This window comes from Lagopus leucura, unplaced genomic scaffold, assembly GCF_019238085.1.
Source record: "Lagopus leucura isolate 7727_CA_CO unplaced genomic scaffold, USGS_WTPT01 Super-Scaffold_73, whole genome shotgun sequence".
NCBI lineage: Eukaryota > Metazoa > Chordata > Aves > Galliformes > Phasianidae > Lagopus > Lagopus leucura.
In genome coordinates, this window is record NW_024962252.1 from 96870988 (window position 1) to 96898806 (window position 27819).

Sequence of the window (27819 nt, forward strand, 5' to 3'; positions counted from 1 at the left end):
AAACTACAACTCGTGGTGTTCTGTGTTTGGTGTTCTGAGACATTCAAAAACAGAGTTTAGTACCAGTGCCAATACACTGTAGTGCCTTGTGGCATCTTTGTATTGGCAAACAGCAGGTCCTTTGGCTGCTACAGTTTTTAAGAACTGTGCATTAAAACCAGCACATGCATTTCTATGATTGCAAGGATATTAATGTGAATAATAATAAAAAAAACCAAATATACTACCTGAATTTACACACCCTTACAGGCTGTTTGTTTTTAATTCTTCTCTGTCCTGCTTTGTAAGTCAGTGGTTGCTGAAAATTGATGGCAATGATGAACCGGACAATCCTTACCAGTTAGAGGGGATTGCAAATAACTATTTGATACAGAGAATTATCCTCTTATTTTGCATCTTGGTAGGGCCCCTGAGTTTTCTGTCCCTCACTTCTCTCCTCACACTTCTATCCACAGACCTTGAGGTCTGGGAAAAAAAACCACAAAACATGTTCTTAGGGATGTTCTAATGATCTGAAACCACTGCTGAGTTTCAGCTTTAAGCGCATAGGGTGATTTCTTCCATGTTTTTTTTTTTTGAGACAGGATTTTATGAACAAGCAGTACGCTGAAAAACAACGGCCAAGTGTTGTAACACTCTCAGGAATCTGAGATGCCTCTATCCAAGTTCATCAGAGATAAGCGGTGAGTGCTCGGGCCTGAGGTCAGCTGCTTCAGTCTGTAGGATCTCTTAGAAATGTAATGAAGGCACACTGATGGCAGGCTCCCAGCACAAGACAGGCATGGAGCTGTGCGGTCCCAGAGGTGACCACAGGGCTGGAGCACCTCTGCTAAAAGACAGATTGAGGGAGATGAGCTTGTTCAGCTTGGAGAAAAGAAAGCTCTGGGGAGACCTCATTGTGGTCTTTCGAGGCTTAATAAAAAAAGACGGAGACAAACTTTGTACATATTCTGATGGTGACACAACAAGGGACGAAGCTTTAAACTAAAATCTCTGTTAAATGTAACGGTGCTTTCTTTTTTCATTAGCCTGACTTGTAATGCCAGTGGCCCTAAGCCACATCCTGCACCGTGATAAAGCCAAACTTACAGTTCCTTCCTCCAAAAATGGAGCTCTGCAGCAGTGAGTAGTTGCTGAGGAGGTTCTAAAACCACAGTCATTTTGGAAATACAAAAATAAAATACGTATCTTGGGGGAACTCTGGTTGAGCTTTGGTGCAGGTTTTGATGCTAAGCTGGGGAAGTTTTTGTGCAGCAGAGAAAGGTCCTTTTCATCACAGAAACCTGGCTGGTTTGAGCTGGGGTGTGGGAGGAGGACAAAGTATTTGCTACACAAGTTTTGTGAACTCTTTTGTGGGAAAGGGGTGGGAATGGTGAGAGGCAGCAAGGCCACGTAGCTATGGGGAATCCTGGGTGGTGGATGCCTGAGGCATCCTTCTGCAGCTGAAAACGGAAGAGTAGCAGGGCCAAAATGGTATGCCGACATCAGGGAAGGTAGGTGGAGCATACTGAATAGAACTTTCTGCTTCCTCAGAAGTTACGGGTAAGAGAGCTTGGTACTGAAGCAGAAAAAGGGCTTCACCAGTCACCCAGATGTGAGGATAGCTGGTGTGCATCTAGAGGAGGTAGGTGACTTCTGCATGAGTGGCCTTTGCTGAGGTTGCTCTCTGGGGAGGGATACCAAAGCACTAACAATAATTTAGGTATGTGTATATTGGTATGTTCTTCCTGCTGGAGTCGACTCAGCATTTTTGCTTGAAGCTACGAGGGTGAAGAGGCAGGTGCAAACCACAGATGGTTGGTGTACAAAGTGGTACTGTTTGCACTATGGATGCTGCTGGGATGATGTTGAAAGGAAGAGGAGAGTACAGTCAGCCTTTAACTGGGCTGCAAGCTGAGTAGGTGGTATAAGGGTAGTGAGGGGAAAGCAAGACCAAAACTGATGAAACCATTTCTGAATGGAATCAAAACCCTCAAATAGGAGCTTGAAGAGAGGAGAGGAATCATGTTGTTTTGGTAATAACTTTACTCACTGAAAGAAAACACATGTTGAAAGAGTGAGGCCTTGTCTAATTGCATGGCTGAGCACTTTTAACTCCTAATGTGTTTAAAAAGGCACAGCCACCTGAAGTGGACAGTTAAAGACTGGTAATTCCTGAGCTCATAAGGGAATGGGGGAAGCACTACAGCTAAGTGCATGCTGTACATGAGACAGATACACAGAAACTGATGGCTGATGTGGAGGAAATGGGCAGAAAGAAGTGAAAAACAGCTGAGACATGAGGACTGGAAGCAATAGGAGGAGGCTGGTGAGAAGAAAGGTGAGGGATTAGATCCATTATTGTGCATTTCTCCTGTGTTACAATTAATAATTTGGGCACTCTTGAGGTGATGAGAATAATACTAAAAGCACATTCTTCTCAATTTATGTGTGTCTTTCCAATTTCTGTCTCTCTAAATTAGAGTAGAAAATACAGTGAATAGGGTGTGATGCAGCATCTTCAGTGGAAAAATTTGTTGGTTTTCCTTTTTTTTTCTTTCACTGGGTAACAAGGTATAATTTTAGGGCAGAATAGTTCATAATAAAGGAAGTGGTGTTTGCAGTTCATTGAAATTCACGCTACACCCACTGTACTTAGCAATATGCTTTGCTCTAAGTTACACTTGAGCCATGTCTGTGGTGGCTGTGTGATAGCATGAGGTTCAGTGAACTTTAAGTGTTGCATCCATTTAAAAAGGTAAAAGATAGGAGGTTGAGGGAAGTGGGTCAGTTCTAATGGAGTCTGTGGAATGCTCCTAACTAGAAAGGCAATCAACGTATTGTTCTTGAAAGCATTTTAGAACTGTGGTGTTCACCCGGCTGTTCTGTGTTTCCTTGCCTACCTACAGCTGTGAGCCCAGGCTCTTACAAGGACAGGGGATAAAAGTGTGTCTTCACTGGATATTAAATAACTGTGAAAAAATAAATACACATAAATTGTAAAGAGTTCTGAACTGTTTAAACTCCAGCACCATCCAACAAACAATGTCTTAACCCGGGCGACCGTGATACGTGCTTTTCCTGAACAAAGCTGCTCTACTGCTCCATCTTGTGTTACTGGGCACCACTACATGTAAGGGCTGGTCCTCGTTCTACCCAGCTTCAATGAGGACCTGACCTAGTCCTGCTGAGCCTGGAGCTGTTGACATAACACACCTACCAAAGGGCCTTTTGCCACAGAACACAGTAGTCAATTTGATATGCTTCTGCATTAAACGCAGTTAATAATAAACTGCGTTTCTAGGCACGGTAGAACTCTTTTTATATTGAATAGGTTCCAGATCAGTGACTTGTTTTAGGCAATACTAAAAAAAGAATAAAAATAGGGACCTTCCCACCATTTTCCAATTACTCTTTAGTGCAGAAGTGTAGATAAAGAAAGGTGACACTCAAACCAAATTGTAAAAAAGTGATCTTGCAGTCATTCTTTATGTTGAGTAATGCAATTGGCATCTCTTATTCTAGCAGCAATTTTTCAAGTCACTGCAATGATTGGTCCTGGTAAATCAGAATCTGTCTGATAGAAGATCACAACACAGAAAAAGTTAAGAGTTTCCAAATGGTGTAACTGTGTGAGGTAACTTTATTTTCATAGAGTATCTGAGTTACTTTGTCCAAAGTACTAAATGAAACGTGTTTTACTCCCTGTTTCACTGCCTTCTATAGAAATGAGACGTGCGTAGCTGATCATGGAGAGGCTGTTAGTAAGTGGCTGCTTCAGCCCTGCTGCGCGAGTCCTCATTCACAAGTCCCAGAGCTGGGCATTAGAAATGCAGTGCTGCTCAGCACCAACACCTCCAGATGTGCAGGCTCTGTCCCTTGGGGCAGATGTTGGCATGTTGAGCCACCAGGTGGCTGTCTCTTCTTTGCAGTGTCTGCATTTGTCCTTGCCCAGTCTCTCTTGGTGAACTCCCACATCATGCTGCTGATACAATACACATTGAATCAAATATTTTTTACAAGTCTTTTTTAAAAAGTGCATATTGAAAGTACAATCAACATCTTTATATAATACAGAAGATTAAATTTACAAATATGAAATTACTACTGAATACTGAATAAGACTATGAGTCTTATTTAGAATTTCACTCTTTGTATCAGTCAATCTGATCAAGTGCAAGTAAAAAGTTATTTGCATGTTTGTTTTTTTTTTCTCCCTGTGAAGCTTTCTTTGTATGTTTGCAAATATGACTAATTTAAACAGCAAAATATTTACAGGCTGGCAGTCCATGTGCTGATGTAAGGTTCTTGAGTTGCAAGCAGCAGTGGTGTCCATGTATTGTCCAAGGTTCTTGAGTTGCAAGCAGCAGTGGTGGTTTCTCATCTCTCTAGTTCTGCTTCCAGGATTTCTCCCCATGTGTCAACATCCATCGGATACATGCTTTTCTCTGGCAAGTTGTTTTGTGAGTGAACGTTACTGTATTTCCCACTGAGCCAATCTTGTTTTACTTTGCTTTTCCAGTAGTTTCTTAGTAATGTGATCTGATGGAAAAACAGACAGCTAAAATCTTGGAAGTAAACGGAATTAAGCTGCATTCAATACAGATAAGTTTTTTGCACTGGAAGAGTTAGTGCCAGAAAAAGGATTTGGAATGTGTCTTTGATACCTGAATGCCAAGCCCAAAATCGGGTCTACTTCCGTCTTTTATAAATTCAGTTGAGGATCATTTCTTGCCTCAGTTCTTAGAGGTTGAAAATGATGGGGAAATGAAAACCCTAAACAAGAATTCATCTTCCTCCTTATTAAAAAAAAAAAAAAAAAAAAAAAAAAAGCCTTTCACTTTCTCTTCCTGTTTAGGTTTTTTATGACCTTTAAGTCTGGCTCATGCTCGTAACACAGGCTGGTTGTATTCTTCTATTCAACCAACCTTTTAGTGCATGAAATGCTTGCTTCGTCTATTTGTTGCTCGTTCCCCCTCTAAAATAGAAACAAAATAGAGATCTGGTGCAGAGAGATTTGTAAACTGTTGTGCAAGAGCTGAAAGATGGCTACATTTGGAGGTCAACACCTTCCTGCTTAAGGCAGGGAGTGCGAGTCTGGAATTCTTTTAATTACTATTTTTTATATTTTGCTTGCTCTCTTTTCACACCTCACTGTTTGCAAATGCACCAGCTCAGGTAGGGTGGGGATCACCCTCTAGCAAGGTCAGAAGAATAACTGTGAAACCATTCCTTTCCTGATCTGCTTCAGTTTGGAGGCTGGACTCAATACTGTTCAGCACATCTAGCTGCTCTCTCTTCAGTGCAGCCAGAACCTGGAATGTATCTATGTGTGTGTAGGCTGTTGCAAAACAGCATCTGCAAGCTCCTGTGAGCTCCTTCTTTCTTTTTGCTTACCCCATGTTCTTCCTCCTGGATGCATGTTGCTCATGTATTGAGATAAAGCTATCTGGAATTTTTTCTTCACAGGCAGCATCATTCCAGTGAAGCACAACAAGAGCTCATACACCATCAGACAGACAGGCTATGCTATTTGGCCACCTGGGTGCTGGGCTGGCTCACATTCAGCCAGCTAACGGCCCCACAGCCTTCACCTCAATCCAGCTTTCCAGCCACTTTGCTTTGGTGATCTTGGGACTAACTAGAAATCAAAGAGCAAGCAAAGGAGGTTCTGTGTAGGAAAGAAGATATCGGAAGTAGAAAAATGATACAGATGTTTCTATAGGGGATGTGTTTGTGTGTATTTAATTGGATTCCTAGTTTGGTTTCGCTGCTGAGCCATGCTGGCATTACAGTGGTTCTCCAAGCATCTGGCATTAGCCTTGGACAGATGAGAAACACAGATTTATGTAATCTATTTGCGTATTTCTGCCACGAACCCCAAGAAGCTTCAAAGCTGCCACCACCGTCACTCACGTTCCATTTACCTTCCACGAATATCCACTTCCCCTGTCGCCATCGATCTCCCGCTGGCAGACAGCCCTCACCGTTAAGCAGTGGTTTTTCCACAGCCAGTCGTTGCCGTCAATGGCGAGCCGCCAGCGCCTGCACGTCATGGCAGCGCTGCACAGGCTGCGGGGGTCGAGGGAGCTGAAGATCCGCACGCTGACTTCGGGAGGCAGGAGCGCCACAAAGTCGGCTGGAGCTCCTCTCCTCTTCTTGTCGGGAGGGAGAAGCGTCGGTTCGCCACAAGTCAGCGACTGCTTGTTTCTCTTGGCTGTCTTCTGCATCATTCAGAGCTCTCGCCGAGTCAGGTCGGCAAGCCTGAGTGAGGAAAGCGCGACAGTTAACGAGCATCCCACGTTACTGTCGCCTGTGTGGAGTTATGGATGCCGCCCCGGTCGCACGGCAGTGCCATCAGCTGAGCCTCACTGCTGTCTCCTTCCACACCCTTTCAGCCCGCGGCCGCCGCAAGCCGGCCCTGAGTCGAGCACAGGTGCGCTGCGGCGCGGCGCTGACTGGACCGCCCGTTCCCGCCAAGCCGCTGACGGCCGCAGCTCGACCGTTGCCGCCGCGCGCCCCCGTACCCGTCCGCCTTTGGAAGCGCTCCGCCATCAGCGCCGCGCCTTGTTGACAAACAGGGCGACCTCCGCGGCGCATCGCGCGTGCGCGCGGCCCTTGTCGCGAGCCGTGCCGGGACTCGTAGTTCTCCCAGCCGCGCGTCAGATAGTGGCGAGTCTCGGCGGCGGCAGCGGCGGACTACAATTTCCGGGCTCGTGCTGCCGCGCCGGGCGGAGCCGGGAGGGATTTAAACACCAACAGCAGCCGCGCCCTCTCGGTGTGCGGCTGGGGCGGGGCGACGTGAGGGAGGTGAGCTCGGCATGGCGGGCGTGCGGCTGGCCCCGTGTGATGGGGGCTGTCCCGTAGCGCTGCCGCCCGGGGAGACTCTGCTGGGACGCGGCCCTTTGCTGGGTGTAAGTGCGGACGGGGCGCGGCCGGGCCGTGAGCTGAGTGCTGTGCTGAGCCGAACTGCCTGCAGTCGTCGTTTAGTGATGTGGGGTGGAAATGGGTTCGGTGGTGCGGAAGCGATGGCAGCGATGCCGTAAATCAGTTGATTAGGAAGCTCTAGGACTTAAGGTGTCGTGTTAGAAAGCAGGCTTTCTTTATTATCCGTGCTGGGTGCGTGGGGGCTGAGCTCCTCCTGTCGTGCACGCCTCGCACGGAAGATCTCCAGTTTATACACATCATACACGGGTTTTCCTGGTGATTTTGTATTCAGTGTTACCTGTTCAGTCACTGATTCCAAGGAGAACACGGAGGCACTGTAGAACATCCTTATTTACTTGGTCCGGAGTCACAGCTCTCTGTTATCTCAACAAACTGCAGGGCTGTCAACCAGAGAGCTTAACGGAGTCTTTACAACTTCTATCAGAACTGTCGTCTATAAGGACTGTTCCTGCCACGTGCTGAATGGGGTGGGAGTGGTGGGGGATTTGCAGTGTTCCTGCAAACACAGATCATCATAGAATGGCCTGGGTTGAAAAGGACCACGATGATCATCTGGTTTCGACCCCCAGCTGTGTGCAGAGTCACCAGCCACCAGACCAGGCAGCCCAGGGCCATGTCCAGCCTGGAAGATGTCTTTGCAGCAATGCAAGAGGTGCATTCCAGCAACTCCTGTCCTGAAAGCAGAGTGTTACTGTACTGTTATTTCTCATTTTCTTCTGAAGCAAACTTTTTCTTCCCTGGTCAGAGTGTTTTTTGTGCTGACAGTGATGCTGACATCCCATAGCACATACTGGTAGCTATTTAAAGCCTGTACGCTTCTCGTGTTTCTCTTTGTTGTGAGATGTCAACAGTGTCTTCAGCCACTTATGCCTACTGCATGATCGTGCAGTCATACAATGGTTGAGCTTGGAAGAGACCTTAAAGCCTGCCTGGTTCCAACCCCTGCCATGGGCTGGCTGCCCCCCTACAAGTTCAGGCTGCCCAGGGCCCATCCAACCTGGCCTTGGGCACCTCCAGGGTTAGGGCACCCACAGCTCTGTGGGCAGTAATGGTGCTTAGCAGTGAATAGAACAGTATTTAGACACCCTGCCCCATCCTGTGTAAGTGAATTAATTAATGTAAGGATGAACTATTCATTAAAAAAAAATAATAATAATAAAAACAAAACAGAAAAAATCTACCTGGAGTTTCAGTATGTGCTTGTGAGAAGTATTTAGTCTCTGGAGCATCTGGACTGAGGCTTTTAAAACCAGATCCGAGCAGCTGAGTAAGTGGTCTACAGAGCAGCAGATTTGCAAGCGCTCAAGTGAGAGCTTGCTAAGATGTGCTGGATTCCTTAGGCTTCTGATTCTGAAAATTGGATCTTAAATATATGGATCTCACATCGCTTTTTTATCTCCTTTTCAGATTACTGATAAGCGAATATCTCGAAAACATGCCATATTGGAAGTGGTGGGTGGCCAGGTTCGCATCAAACCGGTAACTTCAGTCTCTTTATTTACACCTGTAAAGCCAAAATACAGCTGCTGCAGTTTATTTTAGGTTTTCTTATGATGTTACACTTGTGATTTGAGAACAGCGTTCAGTTTTCCTTGCTCTCATTTCATAACCTTTGCTTTCACATTCAGTGTCATTCTAACTTCAGGTAATATTACTAATGTTTTCATATAGAACAGTGATTGGGTGAATCAAATAAAACACTGCAGAGGTTTTTTATGTTACTTTATAGTCCTGCTTTTGCTTTTGAGACAGAGATGCATTCCCTTTACTGATTTTTCCCCTGATTCTTCTCCAAAAAAAAATCTCTGAATTTACAACCTTTGCTCTTCAGCAAATCATAGAATGATAGAATGGCCTGGCTCAAAAGGGACCACAGTAATCATCCAGTTTCAACCCCCCTGCTATGTGCAGAGTCACCAACCACTAGACCAGGCTGCCCAAATAAGTCTTTTTTTCTTCTTTTCCAAATAAACCCATTTGTTGTTAGAGGGAAGTTTTAAACTTACTCAAACGCTTGGCTTTCTAAAAATTGGAGGTGTTTTTGCAGTAATTAACTCATCAAGTGTTCATATAGTTACAGTGAATTGGAGCTTGTGCATAGGCTATGCTAAAACATTTAAGATATGTGTGGATGCTGCTGTTTCTGTTAGAACAGAGTTGTGACTGTTTTGCTCACCAGTGCTGTGAGGGCCAAGAGGAGCTGCTCTGGTACCCCAGGTTTATTTGCGCTGGTATCTCTCAGTTTCAGGCTTCATTATTTCAAAGACTTGGCTGAGTGTTGTAGGAGTTGCGTGCCAATGGCATTTGTATCCTAGTTCTTCAGTCCACATGCTGCTAACTCTGCAAATGTGAGCTGTGGCCCTCGTTTCTAGGTCTGGAAACCTGCTAAGGCCACGTTTACTTGTATTTTCCCCACTAGTTTTGAAGTTTACCTTCCCACCAGTTCACACTTAGTTTTGTTTCACATTGTTTTTTTAATTTTGTTTTTTTGGGTTGTTTTTGGTTTTTTTTTTTTTTTTGGTTTTTTTTTTTTGTTTTTGTTTGTTTTATTTTTTAGAATCCAATTGGATTGAAATGTTAAATATCAATTTTAGATATTAAAATAGCAAACCACCTTTTCACTAACTAGTTCAGTTAATTGTGCTATCTTGTGTATATGCCTATTTTGTCTTTAATGTTTCGCTATTGCAGCTTTGCTGTAGCTGTTCCTATGGCGAATCTGCTTTGTATGATAGAGCTTGGTGTGTTACCCAGCCATGTTATGTACGTGTGTGCTTTTTTAATGCTGGCTGTTCTTTCTATCTCACAGATTCATGTAGATTCATGCTTTTATCAGTCTCCTGAGAACGGCCGTCTGCTACCATTGGAAGCTCATGAATGGCACTCATTGAAATTTGGTGATAGCTTTTCCCTGATGGTTGACAAATACATCTTCAAGGTCCTTTCTGCTCAACCTGTGGAGAGTGCAGACAGGTATCAATATCTGCCAATTATGATCCTGTTCTCAGCGACAGCTTTTTTTTTTAACCATTAAATAGAGTCTTTTTCACATAGGGGCCCAACAGGTGATGCCCAGAAACCACTAAGTCTAGGAGGTGTCTATGACAAGTGGTCTCAATTCTGGGAATATGGTGTTCTGTATTCTATGTGCTTCAGTGTTATTTAGTTTAATCCTCTTCTTGGAGAGTGTTAACAGCATTGAGTGAAAGCAGTGGTTTGATATTGCTTGAATGTAAATTTACGTACTCCAATAACTATATCTGTGCTCATCTGGTATTATGCTTCACCTATGTAATGATAAGTAACCTTTTCTATCACATTAGTTTGAAATGATGTTAATTACTTGCCTGAAGGAAGAAGTCTTAAGTACCACTGCCAAATGCTGAGTGCCTTCCATGGTCATCCCCATATCCACGTTACGTGATTCCGCCATAACTGAAAGTAACTACATTCATGACATTTTGACTTGGTATTAGCTTATCATGAGTACTATTTTCTAACATTTGGAGAGGAAAAATAAAAAGAAATAGTGTCAGAAGCATAGTTCTCATTTTGATATTCATCAGATTTGTTTGCTTGCACACTCATTAGAATATTTGATTTATTAGGTTGTGTTATTAGATTGTAGTATTAGAGTTGAGAACTGGTTAAACTTTTCTTTAAATGAAACTTAAGCAACATCCACATCACTGAAAGCTGTTAACTTCAGGAAAAAAAAATGGTTTGCTGTGTTCTAATATTTGACCAATGGCAAATATCCTCAATGCAGCATGATATTTACATCAAAAAAACTCAAGTCACTAAGTCTAGAAAGTCAAATACATGTTTTGAGTTCAGAGGTGACAGTGAGAAGTGAATGAACGTAATTTGAATAAAAATTGTGTTGTTTCTTATGTAGAAACATGGCAACTTACATTTGGGAGGGAGCTAATACTGTAAACAATTCAAGAATGGATTTAGAGCGCAGCAAATTGCAAGCAATGACTTCAAGTTTTGTTGTGGCAATGGCTATTATGTATAATGAACTTAAAAAAAGCTAAAGCACTACAGCAGGGATCAGTAATTATTGGAAAATCACTGGTTCAAAATTCAGCAGAAGGTAGAAAGACATCTTTATTTCCTCTAAAAATTGATGTAAGAGCGCGTTAGGTTCACTTTGTAAGTTTAATAGCAGAAGTTCAGATTGGCTTCTGTGTAAAAGAAGTGCATGTTCATATTCATGGTGGGTTTGACTACTTCAGAATGATTTTCTTTCCTCAGGAATAATGAAGATGCAGAAGCAGCAGTAAGTGTTTGCCCTGTTAAGATGTCTCACAGTCCATTGTTACCTGAACCAGCATGTTCCACCTCTGAGATGCAAGGTAGCACAGAAATAAGAAGCAATGACTCTACTTCCACACATCTGGTGAGTGCTTAATTTTTTACAGGAAAGTGTGGTATGTGTAAGGATGTGTGTCTTTCTGCTTGTCTTCTTGAGAAGCCAGCTCGGGCAGACCAGGTTATTTGCTCAAAATATATTTGTTTATTGATTGGCTTATATGCTATAGAAGTATATAAATTGATACTGTAGATTTGTGTTTATGGCAAGTCTGGTACAGTCATTTGTTCTCTGAAATACACAAAAAATAACATAGCTGTTACTACAGGAATATTGTGAGCTAATATTTTGAGCTCAGTGCTAGAGCTGAATGTGGTGCTACAGAGCCGTGCCAGGTTCTAGTCTCTAGTCGGTTACTGCCTGCAAAGGGAATTATTCCTAGGGGAATAAGAGGTAGTTCTTTCAATCAACCTGAAAAACTCTAAAATTTATATCTGGAGAAATTGTATTGCAGATGCCTTGAGCTGCCTGTTCATTGGAATCATGCAGCAGTGATGGAGTTGTGTTGTCAAAATCTTCACTGGCACGTGTAGGTAGCTGTGTTTTTAGAGCAAGCATTGTGTGTTGTTTTTACTGTCTTTGAGTAAAATTGCCTTCAGACAGTCTGAAAAATTCCTTTGGCTCCATAAACTGTTTTTCTTAGAGCTTCTGTTGTGTGTAAAGCATCACAGTGCTTGCTAAAAGGGACACTTTGAGTGACATGGTTATATGGTAAGTAGTAACTAAGTACAATAAATGAAATGTTGGCCTTTGTCGGAGTAGGGATTCCTGGATTGTTTACTTACCTTTTAGCAGATAGTGCCAAATTGGTGGTATTTCATTAAACAGGTGCATATTAAACATAACTTTGGTGTATTTCACTTCTTACAATGTTTAGAGTTTGATTCCTTTCTGAAGGAAGCAATTGAAAGAATGCTAGCGGAACTTTTTTGACAAAAGTTTTTTGACAAATAGGCATTTGTTGTTTGTTAAACCCATTTACTCCTATCTTTTTTTGGAAACTGCATAGAACAGTTATTTTGCTATGAAACTTTCAGTCTTCAGTCTTTTATACATTTATTCCAAAGGTCTGAGGAACTTTGTACTGAATGAAAGCTTCTATAAATGCCATTTCTCTGTGAATAGAAACTATTAACATTTTCAGGCAATGGGCACTCTCTGAAAGTTAGTAACCCAGGCTACTTTTGAAGGATCTAACTGATGACAGACTTGTGTTCCAGTTTTACTCTCTTGTAAGTGACAAAAAGTATTAAAGAGTAAGTATTGTTCCAGGTTCCTTCTTGTGATGATGGTGAAGGTGAACAGTCAAAATCTATTCAAAGGAAAAGGGTGCTTCCATCATGGATGCTGGAAAAAGACCTCCTGGTTCCAAGGATTTCTGAGCCTGTAATGAAAGGAGGTAAGTTCACAGTGTAGTATGTTTGCATATCAATATTCAGTATATGTTGATGTGTATCTTAAAGCACAAGTATTACTCCTCTAAACAAAGTCCAGTTGGAGTACAGGAAGTGGAAAAAGTTGTTGAAACCATGCTTGCACATCTGCTGATATTCCTCATGGCTTTTACCCAGTGTTCTACTTAGAAGTAACTTTATATTTCCACTGTGTTCAGGGTTTTGTGTAAAAACCCTCACTTTTACTCACAGCTTTGAGTAAAAGCTGTGTTCCAAAAGTAACTTTTTTATTTTTTTTTCTTTCAAGGTGATAGAAACAAAAAAAGCCAAGGAAGGGGAAAAAGCGATCTGGAATCTTTAAAATCAGAAGTAAGTATTCTGCAGGGAAAGAGATCAGCTTCTGAAGAAATTAAAGAGAATTTGGAAGATGAAGAGCAAGATGAGGAGGAAGGGAGACGACTGTCCTCTTCATTACAGGTAACGTTTTGCTGTTAGCAAAATGATGGTATTTCAAAAACGTAGTTGGCAATGTCATAGTTTAAGGTTGGGTTTAAAATTTAACTATGTGTTCTGCTTGTAGTTTGTGTTCAACACTTGTCCAATGAGCTGGCATTTCAGAAACAGCTCTGTAACAAGGAAGCTTTCAGAGACTTGATAACGAGTGTTTTTCTTGCTTCTTTCTTGAGACCTGGGATCTGGGCTGTGATTGTTCCATAGAAACACCATACTTCCAGCTTTGCAGCAAGAGATCTGGAAGATGGGACAAAGTACTGCTCTAGTAGTCTCACTTCAAGTGGCTTTGGAGCATGGTTTGTTTTTCTGAGAAGTCTTTAGGGGATCAGGTGGTGGATGATGATGCTGATACAAGGCAGCTGTGGACTTTACCCAAACTAGTGCCATTCTAGTTGGTTAAATTTTGTGGCTGGAACACTGGTACAAGCCCCATGAAACTGCTACATTTTGAAGGAAGATAGTGAGGAGTGTAGTAATGGCATTGCAGTAAGAGTCAGAAGTGGAGGGGAGTAAATCATCTGAAATCTAAAATTGTCTGTGATTGTGAGCAAGCAGAGTCTTCAGTCCAGCTAGGCAATGAGTCAGTGTGTCTTCAAAGTAAAGCTGCATTTTTAGGGAATTATGTGCTTACTGATAGTGTCCTGCTAATAATGAAAAGATGTTTGTTGTTGATAATGACCCTCAAAACTCATTCTGGTGGGAACAAACTAAGGCTTGTACTGATTTTTAAATGAACTAGTTGGTGTTTCAGGCCTCTAACACTAGAACTGCTTGGATCTGTTACAAGATCTGAAAAATAGTTTTCATTTGTACGCTTCATCATTTTTCATGCTGCAAAACATGTATGTGGATTGTTTTTGAATCTTTGTTATTGAAATTACCTACTTGTGGAGAGTTTGAGCTTAATTGTGGGTAGTTTGAGCTGATTACTTGTGGGTAGCTTTGATATAATGTAGTATCTCTTCATCTGAAAATGTTTTCTTGAGTAACATTAATGCTAGTGAGTGACTGTATAATAGAAGCCTCATTTCTTTCTGCTATTAAATATTTCGTAAACGTTTATCTCAAGTACAGTAAAAAAAAATTGACTCATGAACTCTGTAGGAGGAAATAATGATTACTTTTGCTTGCTCAAACCAGTCACAGAAAACTGTAACATTGAAGTGTTGATATTGCAGGTTAAGAGCAAGACCCTCAACTCAGCTGTCGTGGCAGCCAGCCGCCAGGTGGCAGTGCAGTCATACACATGCCAAAAATGAATGCAACCTGTGCTGCTGTCTCATTTTTTTCCCATGCTAACAGTATTTTTCTTCTTTTAATAACTCATCACAAGATCTGATAACATTTGATTAATTTCCTGTGTTTTATCTAATGAGGGTAAAGCACGTGGTAGTGGGAGTCCCCACATGGGAGAGGCAAGTTAGAAAAAGTAATCGAGTCATATTTCTGCATATGAAAGCTCATTTCCTTAATTGCTATTGTTTGAGCCTTATGTTGGGTGTCACAGAAGAGTCATTTTTGACCCTCAGTTGACTTACTTAATATGGTGCTGCAAGGATCACTTGAGATTCCTGCAGAATTTGCCATTTCTTAGTAGTATTGGTGCTCACTTACAGTTGCCTCAGGCTTTGGTGAACTCATTAGTTTTGCATTGAAAAAAGCAAAATCAAATAGGAAGCAGTCAGTCCATCTTCAAAGTGTGCCGAACACATCAATGCAAACTCAGTATGAATTCACAGAAGGTGGCACATCAGGTAATAAACTCTAGAGAGTAGAGATGTTTGAATAGTTATTTTACAGTGTCAGGGTTGTTCAGCTTTTAGTATGGGTATGCTTCCAGGTTACAGCTTGGTTATGTATCTTCTGCCTCTGAAGCACTCCTCTTTTAAGTGTATATTCTACTTTTAAGTGTATATATTCTAAATCTTGAAATGCAGGATTTGTCAAAACTGCAATATTAGCCTGATGAGCTGTTTTATGCTTTAGCTCATGACCCTAAATCATTCCAGATGCCTTAGAGGTAAGATTAAGCTCAAGGTCTGTACTTATTGATTCCCATATATCTCTTATATATAGATAACCCATGAATCTTGGTACTTAGGTATTAAAATTGATTCTTGTAAAGTAATGTGTGTTCTTCTAGAGTCTGCTGTATCCTGACATGTATAACCCATCTTAATTTTTAAGGAGCAGTACTTTTAAATTTAATTTAAACTAAAATCCTTAGACTACTTAGAGGCCAACGTGATAGGAGAGGAGCATCTACTTGTGAAGGAACTGAGGCTGAGGATGTAAGCTCTAGGATAAGGTTTTCTCTGTATTCTGTGCATGTTCTTAACCTCAGCTTTTCATTTGGCAGCTGTATGTAGCAGCTAATTGGACTTTGAGAAGTGGAGAAGATCATTTTGGAAACTGGAATGGCAACACAAGGAAGAGTTTGACCTTAATGCTTTTAATTCTGTAGAGTGTATATTTTCAAGTTGTTCAAAATGTAACTTTGTTCCACAGAATGCATCTGGATTTCCTCTTGGAAGTACCATGGGAAACATGGAAGGAAAAGGCAAGACTGAAACAAAAAAAGCTGGAAGTTCTGTGGAAAAAAGTAACAGGCAGCTGCATAGTAAACGATCTAAACCATCAGGTCAGATGTCCAGTAAGATAAATAGACTTGAGGAATCAGAAAACAAAGGACAGCTTCCTTGTTCTACAAGCCAACAAGCTCCCCAGGGCAGGACTTCACCTACTGGTGCCCAGGAAGGTGCTTATGAGCCCAGTGCAGATATGGATTACGACACTGAGATTTCTTATACAACCAAAGGTGCTGAGGCTTCAGAAAGCTCCAGAAAGACAAAGCATAAGAGGACGCCTTGCATGTATGGAGCAGCCTGTTACAGGTAAAGCAAACTTAAACTTAAAACAAACTTAAGCTGGTATATAATTGAGAAGTAATTTATTAGCTGTGGAGCAGAAAACAGTGAAATCATCACAAGGTTTGATATGGGGGGGGGGAAATCTTCTGGTAAGCAAGGGACTGATAAAATTCTTTTTATGTGATTTGCTTCTTAAAATACAAAAGGAAGAGCCAGGTGGTCTTGTTAGCTGCTAATACAACCTAGCAGGGGATGAGGTACTTCAACAAGTTAAAAGATAAAGTGGTAAGGGAAATAAACGAAATAGGAAACAAAAGTCCATTTTAAAAGAACAAATTAACAAACCTGTACATGCCAGCCAGGCACAAGTAGCAGCAAGGAGAAGAGGTGTAAGTGGTACAAACCCAATCTAGACCCTGTGGGCTTGTTTTATTAACAGATAAAAGTTTTGTAAGAGAGTTTTAGTTGTGGAAGTAATTCCATGCCTTGTGACTTGAACATTCAAAATACTTTTTATCTGTCTTTCCTAAGTAATGAAGAATTATGTTTATTGTAAGTTGGCCAGCCAGGTTTCTTATTTAGCTTCCACTCACTGCCTAGAAATACAGCACAGCATACTTAGAAACTCCATGTTAACCCTTATCTGGTTCCCTTCTTTGGTATATTTCAAGTGAAGTGCATTTCTTTTGTTCTCCCTCTCTTTTTGGTGACTGAAGATATGTTGTAAAAGTTTTCTGTGAGATACAGATGTAACAAAGAAGCCCCACAACATCAGGAATTTGTGTATGTTCTGTTGTTAGTTTCTTCTGCCCAGAAAAGATTTGGCATGCCATGTGTTGCTGCATCAATAAGAAGATGCAAACTCAGTGGTGATCTTGAAGCTAGCTAGTGAGCACTGTAGTAGAAGGTGTCTTTGAGCTCTGAATTCTTCCATGCAGACAGGAATGCAAGAGAAGGCTAATCTAGGAAACAGTAGGTCCAATGATGTTCAGGAAGCTTGAATATTAGTGAGAACAATCCAGCAAGAGTGTATGTTCATTGTGTCTAATGCCACAGACAGCAGGGGAAATCAAAAGCTCAAAGATGCAGTGTTAATGATTGTGTCAAATTACCCCTTTTCATATCTTTTTCATGTCTGTTTTTGCCCTTAATCACTATCCTGAAAATATTTTACTAGTCCAGTAAGCTGATCCAGTAATGCAAATGCAGCATCTGCCTTGCTTTTTGTTTTTGTCTCAAACTAGTTTTCCTGCATATGTGAGTTGAGTGGAATTAAACATTAGGAATCCTTCAGTAAATCAGAGGATTAAGAAAACATGTTTTAGTTACAAATAGTATGGAATATTGGTTAGCAATATTGAGGCAAAGTATTGCATCGTAAGGAAAAGCACCGTATGGGACAATACACAACAAAATCTTACTCAGTCTGGTTGCTACCAGATCCACTTTCATAACCTTGTTGGTTAGGGAGATGGGTTTATACCTTCCAGTGTGAAGGTTTTTCTATGTCATTTCTGTAAGCTGGTGGATTCAGAAGGGACTGCCAGATGATTGATAACCAAAGGTGATGGCTGCAGGTGGTGACAGCTGCATTAGAACCTTCACATTCTGGCCATTACATCCTGTATGTGTATTGCTCTTGCTTTGACCTACTGGTGCTTCTCTCAGCATACATCAGGCCCTTGTGTAAGCTGTGGTAGCCAAAACCTGATCAGAAGTGGAGCGAGTAGTTAGAGAAGTACAGCTCACATAGCACATTTAATTGTAACAGGTGTTGTGCTCTTACTGATCAAACCTTTAGTGCCTAGAAAAAATAAATTTCAAAACGTTCAAACGAATGAAAGCCTTTATAAAAGGGAAGAGATGTGCATGTAAGCTTTAGATTTTCTGCAAGGAGGGCTGTTGATACAAGCTATGCACATCTCTGCTTATATTTGTTTTGCTAGATATCATTGGACAGCACCTAGGAGTGGAATAAGCACAAGTTATCCAGGTAAAGGTAAGATAAAAGATGTTTGTACTAGTTTGAGCATCTGAAGTACACGTTTAAGATGCTTCACAGACAGCATGTAATTTGAGGAGCATGGTCTGCTGGCCCAAAAAGCCCTGAGCCTATTGGAAGATACATCAAGAATCTTTCCTTTTTCTTCCTTTTCCATTATTCCTTTGGAGTTTGTTTGATTTGGCTTTGAGGAGGAAGATCAAAGTTCTGTTGCTCAAGTAGGGTTTGAAGAAAAATTTTGGAAGAAAATGTGCATCTTCTAAAATACAATAGCTTGTCTAAATGGCAGCTATTAGTAATTCTTTCCTTGGTAAAAATAATGAAGTACATTTCTTATTCTAGGAAAAAGTAGACAAATGATTTCGCAGAACACTAGCTGCTTCCAGATCCCCTTGAGGAGATGAATTATGTCTTAAATGATTTTGAATTCTTGCAAATACCGTTAATAAGGTAGTTTTGTGCACTTAGAAAACAGAGCAAGTAAAATGATTTGGTTTCATCTCATTTATTTTTAAATGGGAAAGGAAATGAGCAGCCAGCTCCACGGTGCCTGAATTTCATTTAGGAAGTGATGTTTTCTGAGAACTTGTCGTAGAATAAATGAGAAGTAAATGCAACCCTGCAGTAGTATCTACTGAAATAGTATTTATTTGTCCTACAGCTTGCAAAAATTAGCAGAAAAGACCAGGTCAAGAAGGCTGTCACCTTTGTAAATACGTAGAAGGGATGCTGTAACTTCTTATAAGTAGCTCATTGAAGAGCTTATCTGTGGTTCTTGTGTACTCAAAGGAGTTAGTGTGATAAGTCATTGAAGTGTTTTCTGGGTGTCTTTGGAAAAACCATTTGTTAACATATCCCCTGTTCCTTGCTTGTAAGTGTTATATTTGGAAAAAGTATCTCTTAAAGAAATCATAGGAAAAAAGTAGATGTGCTTCTGGTAACAGCATGTTAACTGTGTCATTTTTGTAGTGTTTATTTTTTTATCTGTGTCCTGAAATCACAACTCATTTTTCTGTTTGTTTTAATATCACTTAGAAGTTTTATAAAGCTTTAAAGTTCTTTAAGTGGTGTTTATAGCTTCCTTGTCTTGCATTGTGTGCATTCCAACTTATTGACTAGAAGCAGTTACACAGAGGTCAGTTAATAAACCATTTTGTTTGCTACATCTTGGATCCTTCCTGTGTAAACAGTATAGAGCAGAAGGCTCTATAGAAGTTTATGCCAGAGATGTGTTCTCACTGCTTGCATTGCTGATTCAGCCACATGCAGAGCTGTCATGCCTTGTAGTACAGCTTCATTTCCTCATTGCTCAGATTGGAATGTGATACTTCAAATAAAATGCCAAGGTAGCCGAGGCAAACTGTACAAACTGTAGTTAAACTATTCAGTAGACATTTGGAGTAATGTGACAGCATTTAAGTAAGAAGTTGTATGCATAACAGAACTACTAGTTGATACAGGTTGTTTGAAGCAAATATATTATCCCCGAGTGTACGTGGAGTCTATTACTGCAGTGGTTTGGTTGCCATGCATTGGGCCTTCCAACTCAAGCTGAGGCTGCAGTAGTAGTTTCTGTAACTCTTCTAGTGCTCCACAGGGAGCCAAAACTGAGCAAGTCAATATGAGCAGGATTGGTGACATGTGATTACTTTAGGAGATGGTACATGGGCTGGAGGTCTTGAACCTTGATATACTGAAGGCAAATAGGAAAATTGATGTTTTTGTCTCAGCAACAGTTAAAACATCCTTCTGTTACCCTGAAAGTAGGTCTTATGTGCTGCATAAACATTAAAGAATTGTACTTGTGTACTGACAGAAGAATGAGTGTAAATGGGACAGCGAATTCTCCATATATGTATTTGTCTTCTACAGGAGGAATCCCGTTCACTTTCAGCAGTTCAGTCACCCTAATGATGATGATTATTATGAAACACACAGTGTAACTCAAGATGACAACGATAACCGCCCCGAATGTCCATATGGAACTGCTTGCTATAGGTAAGAGGCACTGTATGAAATGGCTTTACTTATTTTACAGCTTAAGACTGTTCTCTGCAATTACGAAGTGACACAAAAGCAAAGAATGGTTTTTGAATTAAATCTTGAGTAGAGCATGTCATTGTGGCTCATGTTCTTGTCTTGGTGCCTTTTGAAATTTACTGTGGATAGGCTGCTACCTTCCAAGCACTAAAGTCTGTGCAAAATGTTTGGTAGTGATTTCAGCCTAGCAAACATGGAATCTTAACTTCTGGAAACTATTCACTAACATAGATTTTTAACTTTTAACAATAACACCCTTTTTAACTTCTTGCCATGTAGCAAACTCCTTTTTTACGAACACTAATTTATTGCTACGTACGTTGTTTATGATAAACTTTTAGTTTAAATTTTGATAAAGTGTATTTTGAGTCTTTTTTCAAAATCTCTATGTTAATTATTATCTGACTCCCTAGAAAGCATAATTCAGGTAGCAGCAATAAAATCCAATTTCTAGTTTACTGTAGTTTCTTTTAAGTGCTGTTGATTTTCTGAGAGATTGTTTTATTCTATTTTTTCTTCAGTGTTTAGATTTTAAGCATTTATTTAGCAGATCTTAGCACAGATCAGTTGGAAGGGACATACAGAGATCAGGTACTGCTGCCTGACCACTGCAGGGCTAATCAAAATTTAAAGCATATTGTTAAGGGCATTACCCAAATGGCTTTTGAACACTGGCAGGCTTGGGGCATCAACCCTGCTGTAGGAAGCCTGTTACAATGCTTGACCTCCCGTTTTTTTTTTTTGTTAGTGACTACTGAGTAGTTGACTATATGGACAGAAGAATATATTTTGAGGAAATAGCACTTCTGCTCAGGCATATTGAAACTTACAGCTGCTCTTAATAGAGCTTGTATATATAGAGAGCAGAAACATTTTCCACTTTCTCTTCGAGAAAGCATAGGTGACTCTAAAGAATGTGTTATCTATGAAATACAACGTGTTGTGGATGAGTTTATTACTCAGAACAAGAAATTAGTGAAGTTGCCAAGGTGCATTTCAGCAGTGCAGTGGGTACTGAAAACAAAAACAAAACACAGAGCACAGAGAGCATCTTTGTAAGTTAATCAGTTCTTAATCTGTTTAATTATTTTGAGGCAAAGGATATGAGGCACCTGTAAAGCAATGCTAATTCTTTAAACTTACCAACAGATGTGGATTGAAGAGTCTTCAAATAACTTTTGTTGTTGGCTACAATTTGAAGAGAGTGTAATCAAGAGAATGATCTAAACACTATGTCTTAACTTGTGATCTAATTGTCTGATACTGATGATAGTAAAGAGTACTGAAATAAGTAATTCCTTCTGTTATTGTACCAAGTATGTTGTAGGAAGCAGTACTTCCACTTCCCACTCAGATAAATACGACTTTTAATGCATACATAATGTACTTCAGGATGGCAGTAGCTATGGAATTGTAAATCAAGTTGAAATGCTTGAATTTGTCACAAGTTGTGACATATGTATGTATATACATAGCAAAAGTGTGTCTGTTACTCTGTTCCTTGAGGAATAAAACATAAATAAGCAACTAGTTTTACAAGGCAGTTTTTGTAGCAAAGATAGTTTGTAAAATACGCAGTAGCTGCGGTTGCAGACTCATCCTATAAGTTTCAAGCAGTTCCAAAGGGAGTGTCATAATTGAATAATGGATTTTAATTGTTGTTCAGAAGCAGAAATTGGGATAACTGAACTGATTTTCTTGAAGTTAGAAACTTCTGTACAGAAAAATGGAAAATAGAGCAGAAAGAATTTAAACAGGCAGTCCCAAGAAAAGCCTGCAGTATACTAAAAAATTAAGAACAATGCCAGCTATACTACACTCAGCTAAAATTTATTAGAGCAGCATTGCTTAACAGTTTGCAGAGGGATTGTGATGAGGGGGAAAACATTGATGTGTGTTAATTACCTGTGGTAGTCACAGCTTGGAGGAGAGGAACGTGTTGGCAGCCCAACAGTGAGTTGACTTAAAAATTTCTTTCGTTGTTCTAAAGCTATTTATTTATTTATTTCAGAAGATGTGAGAAGTTGTAAATTGAACTGCAGTAACATCCTGCAGAAATGAGTGATTCTTCCTGTGGTCGCTCTGTGTGATCCTTCAAAACAAGCAGTTCTTTCCAATGCTTCAGTTTCCCAAACTATTTTATTTGTATCCATATACTGCAGATCGTGGAAGTTACACCTGGGTGTTTCAGACCTGCACTGTGCTTTAATGCACCACAAGTTATATTCTGTTTTCATTCTTCATTAGAGTAAATAATTGGATCAGGTTTTACTGTGTTGAACCAGTGCACGTTACATGACTTTGGAGATGCATCTCAATTTTGATCAACCAGCTATTTTCTTAATAAGAAATAGTTCTTATTCAATCTGTTTTTTCTCTTCCACCTTCATTCTACAAGCACAAAGACTGCAGTAAAGTACTGATCACCAACTTTTATTTTGATGAATGTTGCTTAATGAAAGTGGGTTTTGTGGCTGTAGCTGGGATGTAACATAGAATTTTGTGCAACACAACAAATTGCATGATAGAAAAGGTCTGAGTCTCTGCAAGTCTGTAACGATTCCTTGATTTAAGTCTGAAAACTGTATTAAAGAGAACAATAAATTATAGGATTGTGTGATTGTATAATTATATCATTCTTGTACAATTATACAATTTTATGATGACATTTGATTTTTTTTTTATTTATTTTTTTCTTATAGTAAGTTTTCAGATAAAAGGTGAGGGGAATATGGGGAGGAGGTTGGTTCTTAATCTTGTGTTGAGGATTCAACTAACAAATCAGTTCATTTCTTCATTCAGGGTGTTCACCTTCCCCTGATCTGTGTGCATATCCAAAAATACCATGCAGTTCTGGGCTGTTTATGTGTTGAGCACAGGGGCAAATCATGCTTTTGTTGTTGTCTTCTTTTCAGGAAGAATCCACAACACAAACTTGAATACAAGCACACTGTACCTCCAGGTAAGCTTAAGGCTGTATACATGTATACATAAACCAACAATGGATACAAAAATGTGGAATAACCAGACAGTTTCGATCAGACAATTCTTAGTATGTAATATACAGGAGCATAAAAACCAGATAAAAGGTGCCATGTGGCAGCTGGGTATTTCCATGAGCATAGTAATTTTTTTAATGAGTATTAAATAGATATAAATTTATAAATTAAATACAGTATAAACATGGTATCTTACATTAGCAGATCTCTTCTATCTATTCAGAGCTGTATTAAGAAAATGAAAGCAGGGAATATATTTCAGTAACTGTCAAAAAACTCAGGGAGATGCCCTGCTTATATTTTGTGTGTTCTTAAAGAATTCAAAGAGGTGCTTCATGGCTTTTATATCTTTTTGATTATTGGACACTTTTTTTTTTTTTTTCTACTTGAAATCCCAGTGCTATGAAGAAGTCATCAGAGCAAATCTATTATGGACATGTAGTGATAATGTACTTCACCTAAAGAATTAGAATTATGACATTATTAAGGAGTAATTTATTGAGGTAACTGTAAAATATTTAAATACTTCAGTTTGGGATTTGAAAATATCAATCTTAAAGACATTTTTCTTGGGGAAGGAATGGTTTATAGTTCCAAGAAAAGGTCACCTGGTGAATTTCTCAGCAATCGTTCAATACAAAATAGTTTTTGGGGGGCTGTGTGTTAGGGAGGAATTTTTCTGTTTGTGAGCACTGCATATTCACTGCAGTGTTTAAGAGGTCAGTCACTTACTGTAGCAGCTTCTGTGAATGACACTTCTCCTGGGTTGTACTCTGTCCTCATTAATAACCTTCTTTTCTTTAGTAACTGAAAGACGAACCCGACAACGAACTTCCAAGAATGGTGAGTGTGTTCTGATTCTGTGAACGGACACATCAGCGTGGGCCATAACCCACATGCTTAAGTTTTTAGGCACTTAATAGTGCTGGAGATGCTTGATAAAACCAAGAGAAAGTCATTGTTGTTTCATTTTTAGTGAAAACCTGCTTGCTTTTTCACAGATGAGAGCTGAAGTTCAATTTGTGCTAAGCTTCCTGAATGAGCGTATCTATTCTTCTCTGGAAGCAGACAAGAAATCAATCTGATGTTTTACATTTAAAAATGAGGATGGGTTCTGAGTTCATAAGTTAATGGTGTTCTCTTGTACACTGTGCGCGCACACACAGCTCGAGTACCTGAAGCTTTGGTCTGAGGCTGCTAAGAAATGCCTATGGTTAATATAAATATTAGTGATCTGGACTGGGGCATACAGTGAAGAAAAAAAAATTATAACTTCAAATGGAAGATAATGACAAAAATTGCTCAACAGACTTAGTTTTTAGGTTATCTTTTGATGAAATAAAGGAAATGACAGTCTGGGAGGAAGGCTCTATGCTCAGCCCTAGTAAGGGCACACTTGAGGTGGGGGAATCATCATCCCTAGAGGTGTTCATGAAATGTTTAACATGTAGTGAGGGACGTGGTTCAGTGGGAAATATTGGTGATAGGTGGATGGTTGGATTGGATGATCTGTGAGTCTTTTCCACCTTGAAGATTCTTTGATTCTAAGAAGAATTCAATGTGATTTTACTCAGAGATGTGACCTAAGGGCACAACAATGTGTCAGAATACTAATGCAGTGTAACTAATGAGAAATTGGGGACACACAAGGAAAAGGGAGATAGCGTAAACTTGTAGAGCATGAGTTATGCGTGTCTATCAAAACCAGGAAACAAAGAAAACTAACTTGTTGAAGATTTGCAGCTGCTAACAAATGAAAGAAGAATGCACTGCTGCCATGGTAGTGCCAGTACAGTGTTGCTGCCAAGACAGAGCTTCACATGGCAGAATTGGTTTAAATGGGTAAATTTGTCAACGCATTTGAGCAATAAAGGAATACTGCAAGACTATCTATCAAAAAGAGCTTGGAAATGTAATGCAAACAGCATCTGTTTCTTATAAAAAGAGGCTTTTTGTCTTTGATGCCTGCCATCAATACAGAGTATTGTGAAATACTAGGAAAGCAGAAGGCAATTTCATCACAAAGAGGTAAGTTTTTAAGGTAGATAGAAGACATAAAATTAGAAAATTGCATAATAAAATAGCGTAAGTGAACTAGGGAAAAAAGCAGGTAGACTACATTCCTCTTGGAAAAGAAGTGTTTAGCATTTCCTTAACCCTTGTTCAGAAAGAAAGCATAAACTATCCAGCATGGACCTTGGTTGAGAGCTTGGGATGTGTCATCTAGCAGGTTGCTGTCTTTTACTTGACACTTATGAAAGAAGTAAACAGGAAATAAAAGCCATATAAAATTATTGAGGAATTTGAGTATAAAATAGCCAAAGGCAGAAAATGTAGGGGCAAAAAAGCCATCTACCAGTAGCTAGAAATTAAATGGCAAGGAAGATGCATAGTTTAGATCCAGATGTAGTCTGCAATGTGTATTCTTTTTTTTTTTTTTTTTTGTGTCTTATTTTGCTTAGTAAATCTGGTTAAATAACTCACATTGTTAATACCAGTGATTTAAAAAAAAAAAAAAAAAAAAAGGTTGGGACTGCATGAAGAGCACAGATTAAGCAACACCAAAAAACTTTCAGACCCTGAGATCCAGTCTTGGGTTGTATGTAGTTCTTGAAGATCGTGAATAATTGATATGACCATAGAGACTAGAACCAGGGAAGATCTTGCTTTCAAAAAAGAAGCTACGGAGCTATGTGCTAGTCAGCTTAAATTCTGGTTTGGGAATGGGGAGGTCTGATACTGATAGTGAAGAGGTAGAAGAAAATGTGATTTTTTTGCTTGTAATTGTATGAAACCAGCTTGGCTCTGTGATATATCATTATGAATTACGGTTAGAGACAACAGGTAAGTCACAGAAGCATTGAACAAAACCCTTTGGCTGTGTCCAGCCAACCAATTCCTAATACACTGAACAGTCCATCCTTCAAACCCACACCTCTTCAATTTAGAGAGAAGGCTGTGGTGAGGGACCATGTCAAAGGCCTCGCAGAAGTCCAGGTAGGTGATACTGATCACCTTTCCTGCCCACCGATGCTGTCACTCCATCATAGAAGACCACCACATTGGTCAGGCATGATCTACCTTTGGTGAAGCCATTTCTGACTTCACTGTAAAAAGGAACTCTGCGTAAACCCAGTAAGCAAAACTTGAGGTGATCAGGCACCTTAGTGATAGGTGATAAAGTTCTGCAGTAGATGTCAGAGAGAGATAACATGGTTCAACTTGTCATGAGGCTTTTGTAAATCTAACCAGAAATTGTCAGAATTAGGTAGGATGCTTCAGTTTATTCTCTGTCTTCTTGGGACAGATCAATTAAGTAGTCTCTGGATTAAGTTTTTAGTTTTATGGTTATGATTCATGAATGCATTATTACATTTTTGTTCTTCCAGGAAAAAAGGGTTTAGAGGAAGACAGTGATGATGATGGTGAGCCAAATGAATATGATCTCAATGACAGCTTCATAGATGATGAGGAAGAGGAATGTGAACCGACTGATGAAGATTCTGACTGGGAACCAAGTTCAGAAGAAAAGGAAGATGTTGAAACACTTGTGAAAGAAGCACAGGGATTTGTTAAGACCAAAAAGTAGCTGCACTGAATAACATTAAGGATGTGCAATCCAGTTGTATTAAAATTTGGGTGTGCAAGAACAGAAATTGCTTTGAAAACTACTTTTTCCTCAGTGATATAGGAACTATGGGAGAGCTTAGCTTAATGGTGGTGAAGGGATTCAGCAATACCTTTCTTTTTGTGTAAATTGCACACTTTAAGTGGTGGAGTTAAATGATTGAGCTCTGGGATTCTACTGTGTGTCAGCTGAAGTAGGACTTTGTGAAACAGAACTTTATCAGCTATTTCTTCTCCAGCATCATTAGTTTGGCTGTACAAAATACAATTTTAAAGGTTTATAATGCTTTTTCTCTCTGTCTAAATATTGACATTAGAAAAGCCTTTAGATTTGCTGAAACACAATGTGTACTGTGTTAAATAAAGAGGAACCAGACTTCGTACCTGTCATGTCACAGGCTGATTCTTGGCCATCACCAAGGAAATCTGTCTAAACCATTTTACTTTTCAGTTATTGAAACTTTACATTCCAATCATCAGCTACTAGCTTTCCTTTTGAGCTTTACTTCAGTTGTCTTCATGTACAGCAGTTAAATACTGGTTGTCTGAATAACTTCATCAGACGTTCAGTACACTTAGATATTCTGATGTCCCCACACAAATTATGGTGTATTTGCTTTAATTACAGTACCTGTTCAAATACATGTACATCCCTGGAGATGTTTGGCTCACCAAAAGCTGAAATAAAATGACTATTTTTGCACAATTAAACTTATAATAAGCCATGAGGGGAAAAAACCTTATAACTGTGTCTCTGTGGTTTTTCTTTAAAGGCTCTGTTGGAAGATGCTGCCTTCAGTGTGTTCGCAGCTTTCCTGAGCTTAAATTGAAAAAAAATTTGAATGTGTTTCTGGGCAGGTGATTGAAGCCATGTTAATTTAGGAGGGTTTTTTAATTATTATTTTTAATATGGAAATTCAGCAGGGATACTGTTCTTGTGTGACTTTGTGAAATTTTTCCTAATTATGGTTGAATAATAGATATCCAACTGCACTGTGAGCATTGTAGTTGGGTGATGGAATGCTCTCTGCTGGTGAACTTCCAGGAGTACTTCTTCCAGCTGATCACT

General features: G+C 39.8%; 2 protein-coding genes across 4 annotated transcripts; one reads left to right on the forward strand and one right to left on the reverse strand.

Annotated features, from left to right (window-relative positions):
- Positions 1-3599: 3599 nt before the first annotated feature.
- FBXO48 (F-box protein 48) lies at positions 3600-6573 on the reverse strand. Of its 2 annotated transcripts, XM_042876917.1 has the most exons (3): positions 6507-6573; positions 5907-6243; positions 3600-4521 (listed from the first exon to the last, which is right to left on the reverse strand). In XM_042876917.1, the coding sequence occupies exons 2-3, from the start codon at positions 6210-6212 to the stop codon at positions 4360-4362; spliced, it is 468 nt and encodes a 155-aa protein (XP_042732851.1). In that variant the 5' UTR covers positions 6213-6243; positions 6507-6573; the 3' UTR covers positions 3600-4359. The 2 variants fall into 2 exon arrangements, with proteins under 2 accessions (XP_042732851.1, XP_042732843.1); XM_042876909.1 differs by lacking the exon at positions 6507-6573 and having other exon boundaries at positions 5907-6416.
- Positions 6574-6769: 196 nt separating this feature from the next.
- Positions 6770-27493, forward strand: APLF (aprataxin and PNKP like factor). Of its 2 annotated transcripts, none has more exons than XM_042876873.1 (11): positions 6770-6893; positions 8335-8406; positions 9737-9900; positions 11188-11332; positions 12578-12704; positions 13007-13176; positions 15721-16106; positions 19957-20082; positions 23040-23086; positions 23928-23966; positions 26513-27493. In XM_042876873.1, the coding sequence occupies exons 1-11, from the start codon at positions 6801-6803 to the stop codon at positions 26710-26712; spliced, it is 1569 nt and encodes a 522-aa protein (XP_042732807.1). In that variant the 5' UTR covers positions 6770-6800; the 3' UTR covers positions 26713-27493. The 2 variants fall into 2 exon arrangements, with proteins under 2 accessions (XP_042732807.1, XP_042732812.1); XM_042876878.1 differs by having other exon boundaries at positions 8335-8391.
- Positions 27494-27819: the final 326 nt, after the last annotated feature.